Source organism: Cibotium barometz, chromosome 42, assembly GCF_041138505.1.
Source record: "Cibotium barometz isolate CiBa-2024 chromosome 42, ASM4113850v1, whole genome shotgun sequence".
Taxonomy (NCBI): domain Eukaryota; kingdom Viridiplantae; phylum Streptophyta; class Polypodiopsida; order Cyatheales; family Cibotiaceae; genus Cibotium; species Cibotium barometz.
The window spans coordinates 23,281,177-23,308,685 of NC_141087.1; the positions used below are offsets into that span (position 1 = coordinate 23,281,177).

The window sequence follows — 27,509 nt, forward strand, 5'->3', positions numbered from 1 at the left end:
CTCTCCGCTGCCTGAGTCAAAAAACTGGCTCCGTGGCCGCGTACATCTCAGAGTTTCAAAAACTGGCTCTTGAGATAGAGACACTCATCCCCTCTAACCAGTTTCACAGCTTCATTGACGGGCTTGAACCCACGATCCAAGATGAAGTCCATAAGTACAATCCTACCACCCTAGATGAAGCAATCTTGTATGTTGAGCGCATTAGTGATTACAAGCGTCCTCCCAGGAACTTTTCCTCTGGCGCCCATTCTTACCAGTGGAATCGACCCAATGGGACTGGCCAACCCCAGCGTCCCAATCCTGGACAACCAAACTCTCGATGACCATATTCTGGACAACAGTCCTTCCGATCGCGCTTCTTTGGGCAAGCTCCCGCATCAAACACAGGATCCTCTCAGACCCAATCCTCTGGCAGCAGAAACTGAGATCTCGGTCCCAATAGGACCGTCGCAGCAATGATCGGTGCAACTTCAAGCCAGAAACCTCTTCAGGATAGCAAACCTCTTCATCGACTGCCACTTCATCCCAACCTAGTCGTCCAGGCTTTCTGGTGATCACCGGTGGTATGAATGTCCTCAGCGCCCTAAACCCTCCAACACTCAGTGCAATTCTCACGTGGACAGTTGCAACCATGCTGATCATGACCCGCCTCCTGTGAATGACAAAAACAAACAAATAGCTTGCTCTGTTCGCGTTTCTGAAGTTGTCAGTACCCTGATGCTTAATGGCCAAAGTACCAACCCTGTTCCGATGAATCTTTCCAAGCAAGTCAGTCTTCTGGGTTTCATTGGCGACCATCACATCAATGTGCTGGTGGACAGTGGCTGTTCCACTAATTTTGTGGGCACTTCTTTGGTTCACAAGCTTTGGCTACAGACCCGACATTTTGTGGATGCTTTTCAAGTAGAGCTTGCTGATGGTTCCTTCCTTAATTTTGTAACAAAAAGGTGCAACAGCTTCAGTTCAAGATTCAAGATTACCAAGATCACCTTAATTTTTCAATGATGTCGTTGTCACATTATGACATGATACTAGGACAATCTTGGCTGTATCGATATGATCCAGTGAGATCAGCTTTCGTTCTCATTCAATCCAGTTATACCATGATGGTCGAGAGCTGGAACTTCGTGACCTTTTCAGTGTGCCAAACCCATCACTGTTGTTTCTGCCCCTTGCAAGTCAAACGCCTCATCCGCAAACGTGACTGTACAATATCCTTGGTCATGTTACGGGAGATTGAAGCAGAAACTAGTGAGCAATCTCAAGCCTCGTCATCAATAACTGCTTACTTGGAGCAACCCTTCTTCAGGCCTTTTCAGGATCTGTTTTCGAATGATCTTCTGACGACATTGCCTCCTCGTCACCCTGTGGATCACCTGATTGATCTTATCCTAGGTCAACCTCCTCCAACCCGAGCTCCATATACTGTGTTTCTTACTCTGAATCTTAGGAGATACAAAGGCAATTACATGAGTTGCTGGACAAAGGTCACATTTGCCCCAGCAAAAGTTCCTTCAGAGCCCCGATTTTGCTTGTCAAAAAGAAGGATGGATCAATGCGGCAAGCTGACAATCAAGAACAAATTCCCTTTGCCTCACATCGATGAGTTGTTCGACCAGCTGCTTGGTGCAAAGGTGTTTTCCAAGATTGATTTGAAGTCTAGCTATCATCAAATTCGTATCTGTAATGGTGATAAATACAAGACAGCCTTTTGGACAAAATATGGCCATTATGAATTCTTGGTCATACCTTTTGGGTTAACCAATGCCCCGGCCACTCATGACCCTGATGAATGAAATTTTTGGGCCGTACTTGGACAAGTTTGTGATCGTTTATCTCGATGATATTTTGGTTTTTAGCCGATCTATGGTCGATCACAAAGAGCATTTGTAGATTGTCTTTGAAGTACTACGCACCAATGTGCTGTACATCAACAAGAAGAGCAAATTTTTCAAGAACCATGTGGAATATCTTGGTCACATCATTTCTTCTAATGGGATTGCAGTAGATCCTAAGAAGATTCAGGCGATTGTGGATTGGCCTTTGCCTCTCACCATTTCAGATGTTCGATCTTTCTTGGGACTTGCTAACTTTTATCACAACAAGGTGCATATGTTTTCAAAGATTGCTGCCCCTTTGATAGAATTGACAAAGCTGGACAAACTTCAGTGGTCTTTTGAAGCTGAGCAATCCTTCAATGATCTCAAGCATGCCTTGACAACAACCCCGGTCAGATCCCACACCCAGCCCTTTGATGTAATGAGACAGATGCCTCAGATCATGCTTCTGGTGGAGTTTTGATGTAGAATAATTGTGTCATTGCTTTTGACAGCAAGAAGTTTTCAGCCATTCAAAGCAGGTATCCTATGTATGATAAGGAGTTTTTGGCAATCGTGCATGCTTATCGGACTTGGAGACATTATCTTCTTGGAGCAGATTCAGTTGTTGTATGTATCGATCATCAATCTCTAACGTACATTTGCACTCAGACTGTAATGAACTCTCGACAAGACTGATGGGTTGAATTCTTGGCTAATTTCCACATGACTATCCAATATGTTCCTGGTCTTCAGAATGTGGTTGCAGATGCTGTGAGCCGCATGCCTCGAGCCACTAATTTTGCCATCATAGATGTGCAAATGGAAATCCCTGCTTGTTTCAAAAATGAGTATTTGACTGATAGAGATTTTGGAGATGTGTTCTGTGCTCTCAAATCTTCTAATCCCAGTCCTATAGAAATGAATTGATGTTCTTTTCTGATCGCATTTGCGTGCCTCACAATACTTCATTACTGAAGATTCTCATTCAAGAGCATCATGAAGTTCCTTATGCTGCTCATCCTAGTATCAACAAGACCTATCGGCTTTTGTCTGCTACATACTTCTGGCCTCAGGATGCAGCAAGATGTTATCAAATTTGTCAAAGCTTGTCATTCGTGTCAGATAATGAAAGCCTCGATAACTTCCTCAAGGGTTACTTCAACCGTTGCCAGTTCCCAATGAGAGATGGGAAAGTATCAGTATGGAATTTATCACCACTTTGCCTCGTACATCCAAAGGCAATGCTCAGATTCTTGTGGTGGTGGTTGATCGATTTTCCAAAATGGTGCATTTCATTCCTTGCAAGAAAGCTGCTTTAGCCCCAGATGTGGCATCATTGTTCATGCAACATGTCTTCAAATTGCATGGTTTGCCGAAGACCATCATCTGTGACAGAGATCCAAAGTTCACTGGACATTTTTGGACGTCTTTGTTCAAATCTCTTGGCACGAATTTGTTGTTCAGTTCAGCCTATCACCCTCAAACAGATGGGCATACTGAAAGAGTCAATCAGATTTTGGAAGAAATGATTCGACATTACATTCAATCTCATTTAGCATCATGGGAAGATTATTTGCCACTCGTGGAATTTGCTTATAATAATTCCCATCATTCAATAATTGGACTGACTCCATTTCAAGCAGCATATGGGCATACTCCTCTTGTGCCTACAAACTTTGTTTTACAACACAAAGTGGCATTGGCAGATCAATTGGTCAGGAGATGCAAGATGTGCTTGTGCAAGTTCAAGATAAATTGGTCCATGTGCAACAAAAATATCAAAAACAGGCCAACAAGCATCGTCGACATGCAGATTTTCAAGAAGGAGATTTGGTCTTGTTGTATGTGGCACCTCACCGCTACAAAACAGTGAAGTCAGTTTTTCCAAAGTTGCGACCTCGCTTCTATGGGCCTTTCAAGATTCTTAAGAAAAATTCAGTTGTTTGTCAGTTTACAAGTTGGAACTTCCACCTTCATGGGGGAAGGTTCATCCGATTTTTCACATTTCTTGGCTCAAACAGTATGTTCAAGGAGATTCGCCTGTTCCAGAATTATCTTCTTATGTACCAGAAATTGAAGATGACCATATTATCCTTGTTCCAGAAGTAATTCTTGACGTACAACAGAAGGAAACAAGAAGAAAGTTGACTACAGAATTTCTTGTAAAGTGGATGGATTTGGATGAGTCTGATTCCACTTGGCAAACAGATGAAGACATGCAGTAGTACCCTAATCTTCTTCAGGAGTTCTTTGACAACTATCATTTGACACATGGGTTTTATTTTAAATGGGAGGGAGTGTCACGATTATGACGTATGTATGTATCAGATCCTCTCTTCATCATTGCTGATTCATGTTGCAGATGCAAAGAGTAACCAGCCAAGGGAACCCCTACCCTCCTCGACTAGTTTGCGACTCTTCGCCCAAAGGATGTACCTCTTCATCGAATAGCCACATCCCTTCGACGAATGGTTGTATCCCTTGATGAATGGTTGTGGCTCTACATCGAGAATAGACACATCCCTTAGCCTAAAGTTGTATCCTTTTGTCTATGGTCATGTCCTTTCATCAAAGGACATGCCTCTTCAAATGTGTCTCTTCATCTCCTATATATAAGAGACCTATTGTACATTAGGTCTCTTCAAATGTGTCTCTTCATCTCCTATATATAAGAGACCTATATATAAGAGACCTATTGTACTCAGTTTAATTCAATTCAATCTTCTCTCAAGTGTTCTCCTAAAGTCTCTTGTTCTCTAAGTTAAGTACTTAAGTAATAATTAGTACACAATATGAAGGATTAACAACACAATCCTCACACAAGTTATAAGCTTACCCTAACTTGAGAGAGGAAATGTCGAGGTTAAATGACACATAAGAATCAGTGCAACAAACCCAGCTTGAGATAGAAGGGTGTGTAGGACCGATATCCATGTTCCCACCAAGAATCCCATTACAACGATGTTAGATAAAAGAGGAATCGCTTGAAGGGAGTATCTTGAGTAGGGAGCCAGAGGAGGAAATACAAAGGGAGATTTAACCAGGATTTTCTATACAGAAATGCCAAAGCCTCACAAAAGAGCTCAAAAACAAAACAAAAACATTGGAAGAACTCCAAGAGCTTATGAAAATAAAGAATGATAAGGTTGCTCCATGAGCACATCATAAAAAAGAGGCTCAACTAAGAGAGGTAACATTCCCTTGAATAATCCCTAATGGGAGGATAAGTTGAGAGATTTCCTTCACAATGGGAATGGGTGCCACGTAAATCTAAGCATAGCTCATTATTGACTACACTATCCTACATGGGTATGAAGGAGGAGTTGATGACAGTTGTTGCTAATGTGCCATCTCAAAGGCTTGCACTAAAAGAAGAAAAGGGAGCCTCAAGAGCAATCGTCTCAACCCCAGTGGCTATTAACTATGGTCAAATACTTGGCATACAATCTAGAAGCTTTGAATGACATTCATGAGTTGGATGAAGGAAAAGCTCAAACCGATTGGAGGAATTAACAAGACAGACCAAGCTAAAATAGATCACCCACATTAACATTAAAGGATGTACCAGTAAATGCAATTAGGAAGTACTATGAGGCAAATGATATGAATGCCACCATTCTAATCAAATTAAGTGACCATCACTACAATCCTCAACAAAGGAGTAGGAGTAAAAGACATGTGGCAAATATGGGGGAACAAGCTGCTTAAAAGGGAAAAAATAGTCCTTAAGCTAGTAGATGGGAATTTGGGAATCCTAAAGGATGTTAAGGTAACATCGTGTGGCCTAACCTATGACCATACATTTGTGGTTTGTCAACTTTGGAAGGCCCACCAATTACAATGTATCAATGGGAAGACCATTCATACACCAATTGTTGGTGATTCTTGATTGGGGTTATGATGTCATTTGCCTCTGTCAAGAGAGAAATACCATTAAGGTAAACCTAAAAGCCATAAATACAAAGAAGTCACTAGAATGCGTCTATCAATGACTTGGGGTTAGATACAACCACTCCACTTTGATTTAATACATATGCACTACTTCAGTGTGACAAAAGATGTGAGTCAGAAGATGAAGCTTCCATAGCTTGAGATTGCTAAGTATTTGAGCGATAGACTTCCTTTAGACGAGACCATGTCCCTCAGAAGGAAATGCTAGTTAGTGAAGGCAGCACAACCCCATACACCCTCATTTCTAGACAACTCTACGGAAGAGGGAAAGATTGTGTCTTAAGGCTTGTGTATGTGAGGATGAGTTTGTGTTGATATTTTGGAACATGCTCACATAGGAGTCACTGGAGGGCACTTTGGAGGAGATATAACCACAAGAAAACTCCTATACATAGGACTATGGTGGCACTGATACTCTTCAATGATGTGATGGAATATGCTAAATGTTACAGTTAACACTTCACCATTCCCCAATAAAAGGATAGAATGCCTTTACAGTCAACCATGTGTTTAAGACCTTTGCAAAATGGGCATTGACTTCATAGAACCCATTAGCCTTGCAAGAAGAACACACAAGCATGATACATCATTGTGGCTATCGATTATGTGACCAAATGGGCTGAGGCTAAATGCAAATGCAAGAACAACCACCAATTTCATTTATGAACCAAATTCTTAAGTGTCGTGGTGGAGTTTCTCTTAAAAGAACTAATGGTAATGCATCGCAACAAGTCTTCCCCAACAAACAAATAAGCCGAGAGCACTAACAAGGTCCTATACGCTATGCTCACAAAGAGAGATGAAGCATCAAGGATAGATTGGGAGCACTAACAAGGTCCTATGCATTGTGCTCATCATAGAGATAGTTGAAGCATCAAGGATAGATTGGGAGAAAAAGCTCTCATCTATATTATGGGCTTATAGAACCACCATAAAACTTTAATTGGGACTACTCCATATAACCTAGTCTTTGGACTTAATGCTATACTCCTTGTAGAATTCATGATCCTGACTCTGAGGTAGCAAAGCAAATGTAATGGAAGAGCAATGAGTTGTCTGAAAGAATGACTCATAGAGCTCAAGAAAATTAATGAAGCAAGGCTACACTTAGTGGTATGCATGTATGCCAGGAAAAAGAGACAAAGAATATGGTTCAGGATGCCAACATCAAAACCAAGAGGTTCAAGGAGGGGGACTTGGTCCTACTTTATAACCTCAAGAAAAATAAAAAGAAGTTAAAGTTGAGAGGGAAAGACCACTAGGAACACTTTTAGTGAACCTCACCATCAAAAACCCCAAACCCTCTACTCACAATACTACTTACACTGTATGCTTAGTTAGGACATTATTTTTAAAAGCATTTAGGTGTCACACTTAACCGACACTTACATTAGGCACTCTTTTATTTATCGACTTCCCAAGCACTGCAAAATGCCACATCCTGCATGCACTGAATATAGGCTATGAAAACCTCGACACGTCGAAAGCTCATGGACCCTCATTGAGTGTCTTACATAACATGAGAAACCCGCATTGAGAATGACTAGGGCACTATGTGGGATTAAGCACAAAAACTTGTTAGATCAAAACATTCCAACTTTGAAATGATCCTACTTCATAAATCACCAATTTGACTTTAGGATTGTTTGCTTCTTGGATTGCAAGAATCATCATCATGGATCGATGATCCTAGCTCTACAATCGCCATGATCCAACTTCTAGAATCACTCAAATTCTTGAATTACTCGCTTCTTGAATCAACCAACTCACCTGTGTGATTGCCTAATCCAACTTAAAGGATCGCTTATCCAAGATTATGCCACATCATCAGTGGGTATCATTGCCCCCATGTAGGTCTTGGGAAATTACAGATAGATTTGCAGTTTTTAGGTGGCATATCTTAATGTGCCTTGACTCATTTGGGTGGTATCAATTTGCATATAGTAGCATTAAGCATATCTTAATGTGCCTTGACTCATTTGGGTGGTATCAATTTGCATATAGTAGCATTAAGCAGGGTAGGATAGTGACCATATAAACGTATGACCGTGCGTAGTAGAATCGTCGCCTCAAGGATCAGTGGTATGTAGAATCACAGTGTGTTAGATTGATCTAATTCTAGGATTGACTGCATATTAGTTGGATCGATTCGATTCTAGGATCAATTGCACAATTGGATCGATTCAATTCTAGGATGCCTGCATAGAAGAATTGTCTGTAGGGTTGAATCGCATGCAAGATTGGATTGCTAACCCAGTTAGATTGCTAAGTTAGTTGAATTGTAACGATCTAACACACAATTGATCCAACGATCCAAGAAAAGCGAAAGCCAACTGCACTCAAGGATGCATGCCTACTGTGATACAAGTATTGACACAGTGAATTATGCATGTGTATGCACTCAAGGATGCATGCCTATCGATGCAAGGATTGATACAGTGAATTATGCATGTGTATGTATGCCTTTGCATTTGAATATTAGTAAAGCCTTGTAGAGCTAGGTATAGTGCTAGTACAAGCACCCTATGAAAGGGAAAGGCAAGAAGATGGTAAAGGAGAGCCAAGTTCTCTTGCCTAAGGCCTACATGCCCCTAGAGCTCTATGAAGCTAGTGAAAGCTACTTGGAGGTTGCAAGCCTCAAAGCCATGGGTGGCATGATCCTAAATTCCAATTCTGGGATCCACTGACCTTCACACGCTATTCAGTGGCCATACTAACACCAAAATTCCATGTAGACTGACATTAGAGGATGTACCCACATGAGGAAACTATTGCACAAGATTGGGCTACTACCCTTGTTTGAGCTGCCCCACTATGGGGGATGGCCAAGCCATCCCCACTCGTTTGAAAATAGAATAGAAACTTTTGTTATATAGCCAAGGCCCACAAAGCAATGAACAATAAATAGTAAAGCTCTCACAGGAACTGGTGAGAGTTTTGTTATATAGCTAGGGCCCACAAAGCAATGAACATTAAATAGTAAAGCTCTCACAGGAACTGGTGACGTAATTATTCAATTTGCCCTTGTTGGTTATCACCGAAAAATGGGACTTCAAAAGGATAAACAAGCCAATACAAAAGGTTGTATATTTTAAAACGGACAAGCATAAACTACATTGGAAAGATGTTATAGTACCCCATTTGGTCATGCCACGTAGGTTGTATTACACATACTTGTCCTTTTACAAGACACATTGCAAAACCCAGGTGGATGTTGAACTATTCACTAGATTTAAGAAAGCTCACTTATGCCCTAATCCCATTCAAGCAAGATTGTTCAAGCAAGAGAAAGTTGGGCAGATCTGATCTATGCAAAGATTAAAAGGGTGTTGGGCATTGAGGCTATACTACACATACTTATCCATTTACAAGCCACATCACATAACTTAGGTGGATGTCTAACTACTCATTCACCAGATTTAACAGAGCTCACTTGTGCCCCAATCTCATTCAAGCAACAAAAAATTGGGTAGAGCTAATCTACGTAGAGATCAAAAGGGTGTTGGCACCCTGAAGAACCTAAAGGACTCTTACTTGGGAATAGCACCCCTGTACATAAGGGTTATCTACCAAGCCATAGATTCATTGGATCAATTGCTAGTTCCTAATAGAAGATACCCCCAATGACAAGAAATACAAGAAGGATGGAAAAGACAAGAGGCTGAAGATGACCACAATGAACAACTACAACCCAAGAAGCCCAAGTTTTCTATTGATGAACATGACAATATAACCATGTCAAAGATGGAGGCTGAAATAGAGGCAAAAAAGGGTTACCATCAGAACAAGAAATAGAAAAGAGTAAAGACCATGTAGAAGAGGGCATCTCACATGTAGTGGGGTTATCACATTTATAACCTTTCTGATTAAGGGAATATTTGATAAAGATACATTTTCTACCTTGGGATCCATTTTGCTTCTCACCTCATCTACTAGTACATGTGTACATATGCAATGTACCCAAACACTTTCAAGTGTGCCAAATCTGGTTTTTTGCCAATAATTTTCATGCCATGAACTGCTACAGTGGGGGTTCTAATCCTAATATAAACTATAGTTGCTACTACTTCAACCCAAAAATATTGAGACATTCCTTTCTCATTCATCAATGCACATGCAACTTCTGCAATATGCATGTTCTTCCTTTTTGCAACCCCATTTTTTATAGGGTGTACCTACATGTAAACTGCTTATTTATCCCATGCTCTCTTAGATAATCACTAAATTCATTTGGAGAAATATTCTCCCCCACCATTTGATCTTAGGAACATGCCTTTATCTTTCTCAACCATTGCCTTGAAGCTTCGAAAGTGTATAAACACTTCACTTTTCTCTTTCATGAAGTATACCTATGTCTTCCTGATGTGATCACATCAATGAAAGATACATAATAGTGGCATATTTTGATTGATGCCAACTTTTTTGGTCCCCAAACATCAAAATGTACCACATCTAAAGTTCTTTAGTTTACATTCTTATAATGTATTTTCCTAATTGATATGCTTCACATACTTTGTGCATTCCATCCACTTTAAACTTCAAAATACTTGTAACAATACTTTGGGCTTACATATTTTTAACTACCCACATCACCATTGAATATATTGACATGACCAATGCGTTCATGCCAAATGTCAGTGTCTGCAGTCACATCTATACCATGTGCATTTAAGGTTGAATATATTGACATGACCAATGCGTTTATGCCAAATGTCAATGTCTACAATCACATCTGTACCATGTGCGTTTACCGTTGTATATATTGACATGACCAATGCGCTTATGCCAAATGCAATCACAAATATACCATGTGCAACATTACACTCTTCACTTTAAGCATGTTTACACCCAATGTAAATTGTTATTTCATTTTAGGATTACCATGAGTTTTCACTATAATTCTACATAAAATAGCAAAGACAGAGACACCAAAAGCATGTATAATCAAACTATGAAACAATAGTGTCCAAATCTATAACTTGGACGAGCGCCAAAAAATGGTCCAATTGAATACTTATGGTAATTCTCACTCTAAAGCTAGAATAGATTTCTTATGAATGTACTTCATGCATATATTATGAGATAAAGCATTGTATAAGAAATTTGTTGTAGCTCGTATAGGTAAGCTTTTTATGAATGTGTTTTTGGGAGTGATCAAAACAGGCGCCATGACATTTTTTGCATTGCCATGAGCCGTAATTTCTTGGCCTTTTTTGTTGTTTTTCTCTAGATCTATGCATAATCCATAGCCTACACTCTGTAGTAGTGAATTTCCACCCCAAAAAAAAAAGATTTGGTTTGATGGAGATTTGTGGTGCTTTTACTATGTAATTCAACTTAATTTCTTTCTTGATTTGTTGTTATTGGTTTAGATTGGTTTTAATGGTTCATTTAGCACCCACATAGGTAAATCTATGCTTAGAATGCATCATTTGCATCACATTATGCATTTGGAAGCATTTTTAATGTTCAGCGCTCTCTTGTATTTTTACCATAAAGTTTGTCTGCTATTTTTACCTTTTTGATGAGTTTTTTGTTGCACTTGAGTAAACTAGAGTGTTACTAAACATTTTAGTTAGTTTAATAATTTGTTTAAAAAATGTGTAAAGAACCATTAAATAAATCTAAATTTTCATTAAAAATACTAATTGGAGTGGTTTTTGTATTAAGGGAGTGATTAATGAAGATAAAAAGTGTACAAAACTCCAAAAATAGATATTTTAATGGTTTTTAGGCTAACTTGAGTTTAAAATAGATGATTAGAAGTGCGTAAAGTGCATTTTGATGCAATAATGGACCAAATCAACACAAAAAAATCTTGGAATTAAGAAGTTTAGCTCTCTTTTATATAATTTTTACTTAAGAGATGAGCCTAGAATTAGCAACTTGATTAAATTTTAATTATTTATTAATTTAGACATTAAACAATGAATATGGTTTAGTAATTTAATGCTTACTCTAATTATATCTTAATTACATAAATTAATTAGTAATTAGAGGTTAATTAGAGTCTCTTAATCATTCCAAAAGGAGAGAAAATTAATGAAAGGGTAAATCTTGAATTAAGTCCTAATTACTATTTTTCACAACTCATTAGTGACTAATGTGCATTCATGAGAAGATGCCTAGTGAGTTGGGTAGTATTCCCATTTGGGTGTCATTTATGAAGAGGGGTGTCATAAAGTGTTTGACTTTTTTACCTCCCGCTTTCCTTTCTCATTTATGATATGTGTAAGAAGAGGGGTGTCATAAAGTGTTTGACTTTTTTGCCTCCCACTTTCCTTTTTTAGGAAAACCTCATGTATACATTGATTTAAAATTCAAAATCACCTCCTCCACACAAAAACCACCCAAAAAATATCTATCTCTAGAATTCACATGTGATTTTCTCTCTTTAGAACTCACGAGTGAAAACTCCAAGCTCAAAAAAATAAAGATATTTACGTCGTGAAAAATCTAAGATTTCACATATGAAAAACCAAAGATAATAAAAATACCCAAAAAAAACTTTCAAAAAATGGAGATATTCACCTCGTGAAGAAAACTTGAGTTTTCTCACATGAAAATAAAGATAAAATCACGTCGCCACATGAAACCCCCCCCAAAAAAAAGGAGTTTGTCATGCCGTGAAAAACTTCGAGTTAGTCATACGTGTAAGGTCAAGGATAGAAAAAAAATGCCTTTATTTGGAGGTTGTATCTCTAAAACTATGAGGTTGATGTGAATGTGTTCTAATGCTCAACTTCAAGCTCTTTCTAGGCTCTTCAAATCTCTCCTTGACCGGACTAAGATGATTTTCATCATTTTGGCCCCTTCAATCAATAGCTACAAAAGTTGACTCGAAAATGGAGACAAAAAAATGCTAAATCAATAAAAACAAGCTTGTGAACTACTTTTGGACTATCGCTTGCGAGACCAAACGAAAGAATTTTGATAGGGTTGAGGGAACAAAGTTGTAGTACCCAAAAATACAACTCTCATAGAACTTGTTTCCAAGTTCTCTTTGTAACACATTTAAAAAAGGGTTGCAAAAACTAAGTGATTTTGACGAAAAATGTATAATTTTTTACAATGATGAAAAGTAGGTTTTGAGACCTTCTCTCTACGATCACGTGTACGCACATTTTGGGAAAATATTTCTTAGAGGATGATCACATGCCCTAGTGTGCCTAAGAGCAAATTAATGCAAATAAACCTTAATGGACCCTCATTTGAGACATAAGGGTAAGACCACCAAGCATACAAAGGTTGTTACTAACTACAAGAAAACAAACAAAAAGTATTTTTTTCCCCCTTAACATTCTCTTGTCCTCCATACTCATAAGGAAGGGAGACCTTAAAACCCAAATTTGCACATAAAAATCTTAAGAATACATTCTTATGAGCTTAATGCTTTTAAAAAAGAAAGAAAAAAAATAAACAAAGAGGACAATGGACACAATGACTAACCTTAATCCAACAACTAAAACTACCAACCCTTGCAATCCATGCCTCACATATAACCCTCTCACATTTGTCATACATTAGACCAATCTTATACCATTATACATACATTTAAGCAAGGATGTCCAAAAATCAAGCCGAGAGAGAGCTCCCATGTTGAAGAGCTCCCATGTTGAACTAGCCATATATCCTAAGACTAATAATTGTTGTTAAGCAAATCGATAGTCACATATTCCTCATGGAAAGAGGATACATGTTATGACTATATGCAAAAAGAATTTTATAGATATAATGTAGCATTATCCTTAAGGACAATAATAACCACATAAACTACAAATGCCAAAATTATGGGAAGAAAAATTGAAGGTCTTTGAGCTTAACCATTGATATTGCACGTTAATAAGTGGGCATTTAGATGCAAAAAAAACTTCATTGATTAAAGTGTAAGTATACACAAAAGAATATACAATTAATATATGCACGCACTAGTGCAGATACTTCCTACATCATACCTACAACTATCAGCTTTGAGAGGAGAAAGACTCAGATATGGTGGTGTTAAAAAACACCGATTAAAATAAGGCTGATCTGAACCTCAAGCAGCAGCAACTCAAGCCTTCTTTGCAGAGGGAGCCTTGGTCTTGGCGGCCTTTTTAGCAGGGGACTTGGGCTTGGTGGCCTTCTTAGCAGACTTGGGCTTCTTGGGGACAGGAGCCTTTTTGGAAGATGGGGCATTTGTAGCAGCAGGGGCGGCCTTCTTTGCAGAAGCCAAGCCAGAGACAGGTTTCTTAACAGCCTTCTTTTGGACAACAGCAGGCTTCGCAGCAGATTTTGCAGAGGGCTTAGCACCCCTCACAGAGTTGAGCTTCACAATCTTAGGTACAGCAGATTTGGCAGGTGCTTTCTTCACAGGTTTGGGGGATTTTGGCACCTTGGCGACCTTCTTTACCACTGGTTTCTTCTCTGTGGGAGTTTTGGCCGGCTTCGCTGGCTTTTTAAGCTCCTCGGAGAGCTTGTATGAGTGCTTCACCTGCACCAGCTTCCCCTTCTGGCTTAGCTTCTTCAGCTGGACGGAAAGCTGCTTCTTGAAGTTCGCCGGCAGCGCTCTCTTGTACTTCTCCTCAACCCACTTCGCTATTGCCTGCTGGCTTGACCCTGTCCTGTCCTTCAGAGAGCCAATGGCCTCCACACTCATCTAAATCAAGCAAAACCGCCCAACATCAGTAACCCGATTGGTGAGAATTTGGGTTAACTGGCAGAAATCAAGAATTAATCACACAAATGAGAGTGTGAACAAGCAATCATGGGGCACGATTAGGCAGCGAAACGGCCCAAAAACAAGAAAAGTTTCATGACAGTGAGCTCGATGAATGCTAATCATCAGAGCAAGACCCAACAATGCAGTGAAGGATAAGCCAAATACCTGCAAATAGGTTGGATGGGCAGGCGCTGCTTTGGGCGCTTTTGGCTTCTTCTGACTCGGGGTCTTGGCCTTCTTGGAAGCTTTTGCTGCAGCAGGAGCTTCAGCGACAGAGGCAGAGGCAGCAGCTTCTGTAGCCATGGCGATGGATTAAGCTTGTGTGGAACAAATTCTCAAAAGTACCGGGCAACAATGTCGTGTCTGAAAATACAAACTCACCCTTATTTAAACAACGGAGGGAAACCTTGGAGCCTCTGTATTGGCTGCCCATTTCAGAAGGCGGATCGACAAAATTTAAATCATAACCGCCCGATCCTTGCTCTATCTACGGCTTGGGTACTTTATACAAAAGCATATTACAAGTGCCATCCATAAACAATTCCTCAAGGGTATTAACTCAAATACAACACTTATTGCACTGGATTAGCATTCCCCCCTTCCTGGTGTCTATCGTGTCCCCTTCATTGAGTAGAAGACATCGCTGTGGGAAAATTTGAGAAGCTGTGTTATTGTTGTTAAAGATACTAAGTTAATGTTCAGTGGTGGTCAATGTTCCATTAGAAGGAACAGGGAATGCTGGTTAGTAAATGAGAAAGTTAGTAGTAGAGTACCTAAACTTTTGTAAGTGTGATGGCTCTGAGTTATTGCATTCTTCTTATGTTTTGTGAGCTTTTTAATTGTTTATTTTGCTCACTTTATTTTTTGGCAATCAATACAATGTTTACTTAATTGTTTTTATATTCTTATATTTTTGTGAGCTTTTTAGTTGTTTATTTTGCTCACTTTATTTTTTGGCAATCACTACAATGTTTTATTTGAGGTTAGTAGGATTCTAAGTCTTATCCTACTAAGTCTTGTTAGAGAAGAGTTGGGGAGTCCAAAGGAAGGTAGACACAAAATGAGAGTGTGAATCTCAATTTGGCAACTATTAATACATTGAAGCAACACTAGAAGATCTTGGCAGTGAGCTACGCCATTTTGATTGACACTCATTCAAAACTCTTGTAATTGGTATGTTCTTGAATCTATGTGAGTCATGTAATGTTTAGCCATGTTCAATTGCTTCTGTGGATTCCTTGCCATTCGAGTTTCTTATTCAAACTTTACATCCAAGCCTAAACATTATGGTTGATAACTCCCCTCATTGAGTAGTGACATAAGATATTATTCCTATTAATTTAATTAATCAGAGTCTAGGCCAATCCTATTGCTTTTCTTCTTCACCTATTAAGGGGTAAGCTAGACACTCCATATTGATTATTAATTTTGCCCCAAACATGGGAATCTTAGCCCCTAGTAATGGCACCAACATTTTGTTAATCCAATCATTATACGTACACAAGTGTCCTTTTTTAAAATTTACCATCACTAGCCATGAGAGTGGCTACACTATTTGGCAAAGCTTGGACACAGCCTAAGGTGGTCAGTTGAGCCTACAAATTTCTCCCTCTTCTAGCTATCACCTAGAAGAGTTGTGAAAAGCTATACTTGGTGATTCCACCACAAAATTACCTAAGGTTCACTCTCTTGGTTCTCTTCTTCCTAGACTAGTTAATGGCTACCATGTCTTTCTCCACTAGTGCTCATGCCCTCATATGGTTAAGTGACTAGTTAATGGCTACTATGTTGTTGGTGGCCAACCAGCCTGTTTGGACGTGCCTAGATCACCACCTAGATTGTCCCATTTTGTAACAAACTATTATGGGTTAAACTTTGTTGCTTTGTAACAACTTTGTAACGGTTTCTTGCTCCAGATGGATGTAAGCAGCAAAGGGATTATTCCTATGTGTGTGGATTGGAGGACAGACAACTAAGGAACTAACATACTTGTAGTCATGACTAACTCCCCAAGCTTAGGCACACTGGAAACTCAACGCACTAGTGTTGGCTTGTCGCATTGGGTACGATTACTTTAGTCGCCTACTCTTTAAGAGCCAACTAGGTGGTTGGGAACCTTGTAAGTGCTAAGTCTTAATCGGACATTGACACTTTTGGTAATCCTGCTAGGGAATGGTATTCCATGAAGGGGAGTAGGAAGGTAGAGGCTAGTTCTAAGGTTAGTTCTGCATACGAAGCCTATCTGAGTTACGCATGACATGCATATTCACTTGGAAAACTTCTAACATAGAAAAGCTAGTTGGGGTATATCAAGAGAGGAAGTGTGCATGTCCTTGTGTCAGGTTTATTCATGAGTGAGTCATAGGAGTGCAATGGACAGTGCATAGAGAATGAAGAAAGCTCAAGCAAAGCAATGTGGTACCATTGTAGGTAGTTTGAGGCCTCAGGAAGTGAAGGACGACCACATCGTCTAAGAAGACTTGCGAAAGGGATTTCACGCCAATAAGAACAATGAAATTAGGAACCTCTGAGGAATCAAGAGGAAGAGGAAGAGCAACAAGAGCTTCAAAACAAGAAGCAAGAAGATCAAGAAGAAGAAGAACCGGTAGCTATGGGAAGGATGTCTCTCAAATACCCGAAATTCAAGGGAAAGAGTGAGGAGGATCCAGATGCTCACATCTTTACATTTGAGACTACCTTTTTGGCCACCCAAGCTCCATTGCTGCAAAATACATAGTACTTTGCAACAAGTTCGGGTGGCAAGGGCACCAACTAGTACACTCAATATGGTCTGGAGCACGTCCAAACATTTGAGGAATTAAATAAGGCTTTCTCAAAAAGATTTTAGAGAGTCAAGACCATCACGGAGGTACTAGAAAAGCTGCAAAGGTTGACTCAGAAGAAGACAGAGGATTATGTAGCAAAATTTAGAGCACTGCTAATGCACCTAGATCAGCCCAACAAACTTGCCCTAGCCACACTAAGTGGTTCGTGAGAGGACTGAGGAAAAAGCTCTAGATGGTGGTAGCCTCGTATGTTTTGGAGACCCTCACCTTTGAACAAGTGGTGGTAGGAGCAACCAAAGCCAAGGGGATCTTAAAGCAAACAAGCAAAGACCCTAAGAAGAAAAATAATGACAAAAGGAAAACAAAGGAAGAAGAAACTTTGGAGTCAGATTTTGGTGAAGACACATCAAAATCAGATTCCAGTCAAGAGTTGAATGCCAAAGAGCGAAAGCCCCGAAAGAAGAAAGGCAAGAAGTAGGTAGTGGATGTTCAAGAAGAATTGAAGTTCAACCTAGCCAAGCTTACCAGAGGACATGCAAGATCCAGATTGAGGCTAAACATCTGGTGCACAAAGTGTAACAACTAGGGTCATACAAAGGAAGAATGCCAGAGATGAAAAGCACACAACAGCCATATGTTGTCTGTAGAAAGAGCAATCACACCACTAACACATGTTTTTACAACACTCGAAATAGGAATCCAAGAGTAGTGAAAAGGCAGGTGCGTTAGCCACCACAATAGGTCCCAACTATTAACTAAGTTGCCATCGAGCCTCAAGAAGAGGAGGTGGAAGATTTGGACAAAGGGGAGTTGAGCTGATATGCTACTACTATAGTGCCCCAAAGGTATAGACAAAATGATTACCCCATACTATGGCACCATCAGCAAAACTGCAAGAGGCAAGGCCATAAAGAGAGGCGAACCCAGCAAGAACTGATGCAGCAGTGAATATGGTAAAAGTGGATCAATGGGTAGGAAAACGATAAGAAAAGCCACCAGTAGTAATGGTGGTGACAAGATTACAAGGACTTGTCAAGACTGTGATAGGCAAGAATGCCAAGCTAGAACAAAAGTAGAAGCCAGAACAGTGGGCAGGGTAGCAAAGGGTCCGAGAGCAACTCACCAAGCTTGTGCAGAGTACACAAGGAATGGTGCGGACAATCCAGGAAATCCCTGAGCATGCTAACACGAATGTAGATAGGACAAGCTTGGTCAAGAAGAGGGAAAAAATTGTAGCAGGCTAGAAGCTGCTATGCAATGATAAGACAACTGAAGAAAGGATGGCAAAGTTCCAACTGGAGCCCATTACAGTCCATAGTAGTAGTAGAAGCGTCTTATAAAAGGAAATGGAAAGAAATATGGAGCATGTCCGAATAGGAAATTTACAGAAAAAAGAAAGAGAAGCAAAGGAGGGTGAAGGAAAAGTGTACAAAGGCCAGAGTATGCCTAGTGACAAGGGGAGGAGAAGCAACCCATGGAGGAATATGACCTATTGGGGAGGATCTCAGTAAGATGATCACATTGGATCGAATTCTGAATCTAGTGCCCAATAGCATGCAAAAGCTGCTCTAGGCCATAGGGCCAAGTGAAAGATTGGCACAGATGCCTGCACAGGAAATGGAGAATCCGACTGTAGAGTGTAGGAATGTGGAAATAGTCCAGGACTATGACACAGCCTTTCTGGAGGTGAACATAAAAACCAGATAGGAGACAGTGTCAAGGGTCATCCTGGATGTGGAGGATCAAGAGTAAATATAATATCAAACAGCATGGCCAAGAAGCTTGGAATTATAGATATGCAACCTGCTCCGTTCCAATTCTGGATGGCTAATCAGAGAAGAGTGTAACTAGTTGGAATCATTAGGCGAGAACAAATTAAGGGGGCAGGATGCATGTTCACTGTGTTTATAGTCCTAAAGATGACTGAGATTGTGGGTGCATATCCCATGCTGTTGGGAAGACCGTGGCTCTCAGAAGTGGAAGAATCAAGCATAACTCAGATACGGATAGGATTACAATCTAGAGAGGGAAAAAGAAGGTATGCATCTCGGCTACACAGAAAGACAAGTTAAATCTGGCCAGTCGTTACCATTACATATGCAGAAGTCCTAAACTACTTGAAAGGGGTGGAAGATGATGAGAAAGAGCAAATCCAAAAAGAAAATCCAAACCTGATGTCACTCTTTGAAGTAGACATTGAGCAGATTATACAGAGATATGATCTAGAAGTCCCAGTCGCTCATCCTGAGGTGCTTTTATGAATGAAGAAAGTACAAAGGAAGGTGAGGAAGACACTCAAGATAGGATAGTAGGAATACAAGCCAAGCAGGAGAAGGCCATGGTTGCTCTCAAGCATGAAGAAGACAAATTGAAGAGGCATAATATCATGGTCCAGGAAGATGAGTGTGAGGAAGTAAACCTAGGAGACGATCAAGAGCCCATAACAATCAGAGTTAATGCAAAGTTGAATCACGAATTCAAAGGAAAACTCCTGGAGCTATTGAGATCCTACAAGGATGTGTTTGCATGGAAGGAATTGATTCCAGATTTTATCAACACAAGAAGAATCTAAAGGAGGATGCAATTCCTATCACGTAGAGTAGGTATAGAATGAACCCTAACTATGCCCAAGCAGGTCAAAGAGAAGATAGATAAGCTATTGAGAGTGGGGTTCATCTATCCAATTGAGAGAGAAGAATGTCTATCACCCATTGTCATTGTCCCAAAGAAGAATGGGAAGCTTAGAGTCTATATAGACTACTGAATACTGAATGCCTCCACCATATCCGATCCATTTCCTCTACCATTCATAGATTCTCTATTGGATGTTATAGCAGGACACGAGACATACTCATTTTTGGATGGGTTCAATGGGTACAACCAGGTGGCATGGCTCCAAAAGATAAGGAGAAAATAGCCTTTATAATAGAATGGGGGATTTTGCCTTAAATGTGATGACCTTTGGGCTGAAGAATGCTCCAGCCACATTCCGGAGGATGGTGCAAGAAATATTCTACAAATATTTAACCACTTTCATGAGGGTCTTCGTGGACAATTTCAGTGTGTTTGGAAAGAAAGAAGACCACACAAAGCACCTGATGATGTGTCTAGAGAAGTGCAAAACAACCAGATAGAGCCTCAATCTAGCTGTGTACCTCTGCTATCAACGAGTGTACCTTTGCTATCAACGAGTGGATCTCTATTGGGGCACATAGTGTCTGCACAAGGACTGGCAATAGATCCAGCAAAACTCAAGGTCATTGTAAAATTGCAGTCACCCAAGAATGCCAAGGAGCTAGCCAAATTCATGGGATTGATCAAATACCACAACAGATTCATGAGGTTCTTGGCGAACGTGGCAATACCCCTGTATAGTCTAATCATGAGAAAGATGCAAAAGATACCTCGTTAGGAGCATGTCAGGAGGCATTCTGGAATCTAAAGTAGATAGTATCAAAATCGGCACCAATTCTTCAACAACCAAATTTTGATATGGTGTTCCATGTATTTGTGGATGCTTCTAATTTTGCCATTGGAAGTGCTTTGATGCAAGAGTCACATGAAGGCTAGTTTTGCGGTCTATTATGCAAGAAGAAGACTGTCGAAGCCAAAGAGGAACTATTCCACCATAAAAAAGGAATCATTGGTTGCCGCCGCTAAAATCAGCCAATTCCTTGGAGCTGCGTGGAGGGCCTTGAGTCTAGTATGTGCCTCTAAAAGGGCTTGGGCAATGGGTATGTGTGAAGGGAGAGAGAGCTCCTCCACCAGCTGGGGGTACATAAGCTAGTTTTGAAAGAAACTAAAAAATGTGATTAACTCTTAATCTTGATTAGCAAGGTAATTTATTGCTTAAAAAACTAGATGGATCCTAAGCTATGGCTCTGATACCATGTTAAAATGCAAGCAAGATGATGAGCTATGGTGGATCAAACACAAGAATCATCATAATTAACAAGTGGTTAGATGATGATTAAGATGAGATTAGTGAGCAATTAATCTAACAGGGTAATGTAGGCATGGATACTCAAAAACCAGCAAATACTCATTAGGCCAATGTCTCAATTTATAGGGTTTACATCCACAAGATGCCAAACATCTAATCCCACTGATTTCTCCTTGATTTGTGCCACCACCTCCCCTACATCTGGGGGCACCTTTTCCTAGAATCTTTCCACACCCCTATATTCACTCATGCTACCCTTGATTCTCTCATCAGTAGATACCTCTCACCTTTTCACTGCTACCCACTTAATTACAGACTTCCTTTTATAGCCTCTTGTTAAGGGCTTATTCCCACACACACACATTCACTTACATATTTCAAAATAGAGCTCTCCTAGGAGGAGCTCCAACATAATTTCAGAAGAGCCAGGGAGCAGCTGGAATAGCTCCAAAAATCCAACATCATTACTCTACCCTCAGGAGAGAAGAGGGAAATTAATCCCTTGTATGTGGCCACCGAAGTATTCTAATTTACCAGCAAAGGGAGAAGTTGAGATCAAGCATGTAGAGGATGATGACTTGATCAAAGATTTTTCTCCCTAGAGGGGAGAGCCAAAGAATACAAAATAACAAGAACAACAGACGAAGACATGCAAAGCAGATGAGGTATGTGGTGGAGATGATAAACCTCACCCACAAGCCTTACTGCATGTCCAAAAAGACATTTATAATCGTGAAGGCTACTAAAGCTGGCACAAGAGTGGCCTGGGTAGAGGTACTCTATCACAACCTCAAGGAACATATCAAAAATCTCACCAGGCCCAACACAAAGACAAAGATCAGGCCGTATCTAGATGCACTATTCAAAGGAAAGGCTCAACTAGGAGCTGAGAAGGAAAAGGAGGAGGGCCCAAAGGAGAGTGCACCAAGGAAGCCAGAAAGCTCAAAGCCTTCAGGAAAGTCTCGGGATAGGGACAAAAGAGAGTGTTTGAGTGTGAGGATAAAAAGATCAGTAGTAAGAAGGGAAGGACTTCTAAGGAGGATGCCAGTAGAGGAATGGAAGTGCCAAGCGATTGGCAATTGAAGGAGGACTTGGCCACCAAGCTAGGTAAGTCTATGTTGTCCCAGAGGCTAGAGCAGTAGTAGAAAGCCACCTCCACCACAACTCTACAGCTAGAGATGCAACCTCCACGTCTAGAACTCTCTGTACCCATGTCGACACAAATGGTGCTAGCTCAGGCACACGATTGAGTTGGAATGGCTACAGCAGCAGGGAGCCTTGAATTATCTACAATGATGCATGAATGATGGGCTAAAAGAAATGAAAAAATTATAATCCATCATCAAAGAGAAAGATACCGCACCGCTTTGCAGAATATGATAAGCCAACAGGAATCTCCACAGAGAAGAAGGGTAGAAGCGGGCCGGCTGGATGACATGCAAAGGAAAATTAAGGAGCTCTAGTAGGCCAACAAAGGAATGAAGAAGTAGATGGAGGAGATGAAGGAAAATATGGCTAGGAAGAACCAAGAAACACTGCAAATGCAAGATGAGTTAAATTAGGCCATAGAAAAGTAGGCAAGAATGGAAGGACAAGTTGCCCTAATCTGTGAGAGGAGAACCTTGACGGGATGTCCATAATAGGGCCGACAAAGATAAAATAGAAATGGTTAAGGAAAGAGGCAAGACTTGCAGTACTGGATGCAAAGGAGTATTCCGAAGTCTATGAGCTGGATGCAGAAAGGATGGAGTAGTGGGAGGGTCACATAGAAGATGTCTTTAAGGAGGTGTGAGGAGATTATTTGGAAAGGCTGACAGTAGAATGCAAGCACCCACACCTTCCTGCAAATAGATAACTCCCCCACCAGTCAAGAGGTGAAAATCCGGACGGAGGATCAAGACATCTAGATCCGGTTCTGACCTAGGCTTGAAACCAGCAAAGGCACTCAAGGCATCAGCCCCACTAGTGGAGTGGAAAAATAAGCAAGCAGCAGAATAGAAAAGGCACCAGCAGAGACGAGGAGCTGCACAAGGAAAATGATCAGCTATGTCAAGAAGTGGAGACTTGGAAAAATAGGTTCGCCATCTTAAAAGGAGAGAGGAAGAAGCCGGCTGCTGTTAAACTAGACAGGAAAGGTAAGGAGATTATATTGTGGGCCAGGTCTGTAATGGACCTCATCCCTGCAAATGAGCTAAAGGAGCATGCATGGGCAGCCACAAAGAAGTTGGAAGAAAAAGCAAACAATGAGGCGGCTCTATGGGTCCAGATAAAAGAACTAGAAGCATTCATCAAAGAATACAAAGAACAGCAAAAGCAGGATGGCAAGACCATCAAGCCACTAAAGAAGGAGGTAGAATCAGCTACACCCACAAGGGTGACTAGAGGCAAGGGTTGAAAGATGGGCTTAAACAAGTTGAACATTGCATTGACGATAGCGAATGCAAACATCAGGAAGAAGGCCGAGGAGATGGATGCCATGAAGAAAGCCCATGTGCTGAGGAAATACAGTCCAAAGAAAAGATGCTTTAGGACTTCCAAAGCTGGGCTAAAAGAGAGAAGAGAGTGTAGGAAGAAATTCAACAGAAGCTATAGCAGGAAAACTAGGCCAGGAGAGCCTAAGTGCTTGGAAAGAAATTTCTCTCAAATGCATGCAAAATTTGGTGCAATCGGCACAAGGTGTCAGGTGGGTGTCATGAGGCCTTCCAACTGGGATGACATTGCCAAATTCACGAACCAGTTAGAAGTGCTTAAGGTGGTAGGACAAGGCCAAGGCAGTTCCCAAGGAAGAGAGCGTAGGAAGATATTCAACAGAAGCTATAGTAGGAACTAGGCCAAGGCAGTTCCCAAGGAAGAGAGTGTAGGAAGATATTCAACAGAAGCTATAGTAGGAACTAGGCCAGAAGAGCCTACGTGCTTAGAAGGAAATTTCTCTCAAATGCATGCAAAATTTGGTGCAATCGGCACAACAGGTGTCAGGTGGGTTTTATGAGGCCTTCCAACTGGGATGACATTGCCAAATTCACGAACCAGTTGGAAGTGATTAAGGTGGCAGGACAAGGCCAAGGCAGTTCCCAAGTAGAAAGCAACAGGGCAAGGCCAAAGCCCTTCCCCCGGATCCAGAGCCATGCGGGGAAGCAGTGGGCTATTATGACTCACAGATCCCGGTGAGGAGGCAACGACTCATTAAAAGAGCAACGCTGCTAGTTCCCCTCACCAACGGAGTCATCTAGTAGACAAAGAGAAGAGGGTGCCAAGATTAGAACCATCCGGAATACCACCCTATGGGTGGAAGTGGAGCTGAGATGGCAAAAGAGAGCGAAGGGAGCAAAGAGAATTGAAGCAGACAGTTTTTGAAGAAGATGTTATCACTCCAGAACAAACAGAGACCATGCTTTTGCGATCGGTATGGCCATAGATGCTATGAAAAGGGCTAAAGAAAAGTATCTAGCGGCAAAACCCATCGACGTGTAGTTCAAACAAGCAGATGAAAAGATAGGGCTTAGGCATGCCTAGGTGAGCAACAGGAAATGATCTTATGAGCCTAGGTATGGCCAAGATCGGCCAATAAAGTTTGTTTCAGGGGGGCATTATTGCATAGGCTGAACTAGAAGAAGGAGCATGGAATAGGCCATAGTAGTTTGGATAACATGGTTTGAAGTCAGAAACCATCCATATCCAAAAAAAAAATTAGAGCAGTAGCAGGAACTGTGGGCTTCGCTACTGATGCAGCGTCCACTATTGTGATCACTAGGTATTAGCGACCAACCAGCCCGTTTGGTTGTTGCCCAAGTTGCAACCTAGATTGTGTTGTTTTGTAAACAAACTATTATGGGTTAAGCTTTCTTGCTTTGTAACAACTTTAGAATGGTTTCTTGCTAACATGTAGTACGTGGATGGATGTAAGCAGCAAAAGAGATTATTTGCATGTGTGTGGATTGGAGGACAAACAACTGAATGGATAGTTGAGCTCAAGAGTTCATGAGCTGAGTGATTTCCAGTCTATTGTACTGTGTGCGAGTCCAAGCTAATATTAAAGAATGTCTCATGGGTTGCTCTCTGACTTGTCTCTATTCTTCTCTACATAGTTCTGTCTATTATGTGTCCATTCTGTGTTAATTTCATTCATGCTTGGATGGTAACTCCTATCCGGAATCATGGACCTAGGAAATAACCTACTTGTAGTCACGACTAACTCCCCAAGCTTAGGCAGACCGGTAGCTCAACACGCCAACATTGGCTTGTTGCATTAGGTATAGTAGCATTAGTTGCTACTCTTTAGGAGCCAACTGGGTGGTTCAGAACCACGTAAGCACCTGGTCTTGACCAGCAGCACCGACATCTATCTTTCTCCACAAGTGCTCATGGTCTTATATGGTTTTGTGATTATAAGTTTAGCTTCCACTCATATGGTTTAAGATATATTTAGCATATCTCCTTGATCCCTTTACAAGCCATATTAATGTGGTGGAAGAGAGAAGGGGTAGGTGGGAAATGTGGATTTAGGAGTAGAAGGTTATTTCAAAGACTCCCTAGGAAGGTTCTCAAGAACTTATGAGCCTTGGGCACCTAACTGACCACAGTTTAAGTGTGTGTGAACACTTATGGCCTTAATTATAAGTCAGTTTGATGCAAGAATCTCCCATTGTGCACTCCCATTATGCAATTTAGTATTACTCTTATGCTAACCTCTCTCTAGTCTTCTTCTCTAATGTATGCTAGTGAGCTAATATGAGTTGTGTGAGGTGAGAAGAGGGATGAGGACCCATATTGAAATGCGGCAATGTGACAAACTTGTGGGAGGAAGCAAAAAAAATAGCTACCCATGAAGTTGTGGAGCTTGGAGAACTTAAGGTTTACGGGATCAGCCAATGGAAAGATCCCCATGAGAAGATTGTAGCTTGTTCCGGATATTTCTCTTATGAATCTATATCTAGGAGAGACTAATAAGGCTAGACCGATTAGGCCATAAGAGAAACTAATCGGTAAGGCTATAAGAGAAATAGACTTATATAAAAGAAGGCCATAAGTGTTTGCACACTTAAATTATGGCCACCGATGAGACTGGGTGCCACCCAAGGCTTATAAGTCTCCTATTTCTTATATAATTCTTAATCTCATAATACATGTGTGAAGCACGTTCACAAGAGATTCATCCTAGCTTGATACCACAATTCCTTGGAGCGAGAAGAAATGCCATAAGTATATTCCATCGAACCATTTACGGGCGCCCATCCAAATTGTAGATGTGGACACCCTTGCTTCATAGCTCGATTCTACATCCTTTTTGTGTGTTCAACTTTACTCTTGACTATAGAATATTAGTGAAAACAACTGTTAATACCAAAATGGGTTAACATTTCGCTCTCCTTGATGTCGATCGCATCCTTATGATCGAGTAGAAGACTTTGCTATATGAGGAGAATTGAGAAGCTTGATCTTGTTGTTCTTGATATTGAGAGAATGCAATTATCATTTTTCCTTCGAAAAGAATGGGCAAGGGTTATTAGTGAATGAAGAAGTTATTGATTAGTGGGAGTACCTAAACAGTGTGTGGGCCTTTGTGAGTGAATATTTTTTCTTTTTCTTTTTCTTTTTATGAGCTCTTTTTTGTATTTTTGTTTATTTTTTGTCACTTTCTTTTTGGAACGCAAGTAGGATTGAAATATTTTATTGTTGAGGTTAACATGGTTATAACATTGGTTAAATGGAGGAGAAGAGATAGGAGGTTTTGATAGACACAATCATTAGAATGAGAGTGTGAATCTTTGATACATTGAGGCGATGCAAGGTAATAGCTTCTTTGGTTTGATGCTTTCACTATTGTAGGATTGTTATCAAATAAACTTGAGGAGGACATGTACTTGCATTCTTTGTCTCATGTGCTTTTTTATTTTTTTAATGCATTTAAGCAAATATACAATGAGTGCATGTGAAGTGAGTCATTCTCAGACTCGATATATAGAGGCTAATAAAAAAAATCAATCAACTTGCGACACTAAGAACTTCTTCACTATTCTCGAGAGTAGAATGTGGGGTTCTATGGTGAAGATACCTCATTGAAGGGCACCCTTTGTTGGTGAGGTTTGGGTTGTCAAATAAATTAGGAAGTAGTGGTAATAGTAAAGATAATTTATTGTGCTTGCACCTTTCAAGGGAAATCTAGGTGATGGGTCATACCATGGACCAGGCTTCCACTACCCATGGCTCCCTCATCCAAATATGTACTTGGAGGATGTCAATGGTGAGGCTATGGTGTTGATGAACTTTGTAGTTCTTCAACCAGTGGGTGAGTAGATACTTATGTTTAC

At 40.5% G+C, this 27,509-nt stretch overlaps 1 protein-coding gene across 1 annotated transcript; it reads right to left on the reverse strand.

The window, feature by feature from the left end:
- Positions 1–13,695: 13,695 nt before the first annotated feature.
- LOC147614278 (uncharacterized) lies at positions 13,696–14,813 on the reverse strand. The gene is made up of 2 exons (XM_086780435.1): positions 14,638–14,813; positions 13,696–14,409 (listed from the first exon to the last, which is right to left on the reverse strand). Exons 1-2 carry the CDS (start codon positions 14,773–14,775, stop codon positions 13,825–13,827), a joined length of 723 nt encoding a protein of 240 aa, XP_086636561.1. The 5' UTR covers positions 14,776–14,813; the 3' UTR covers positions 13,696–13,824.
- Positions 14,814–27,509: the final 12,696 nt, after the last annotated feature.

Coding starts and splice junctions, on each gene's coding strand:
- LOC147614278 (XM_086780435.1), bottom strand. CDS start 14,775: ATGGCTACAGAAGCTGCTGCCTCTGCCTCTGTCGCTGAAGCTCCTGCT. Junction 14,410..14,637: donor CCCATCCAACCTATTTGCAG/GTATTTGGCTTA, acceptor TGCTTGATTTAG/ATGAGTGTGGAGGCCATTGG.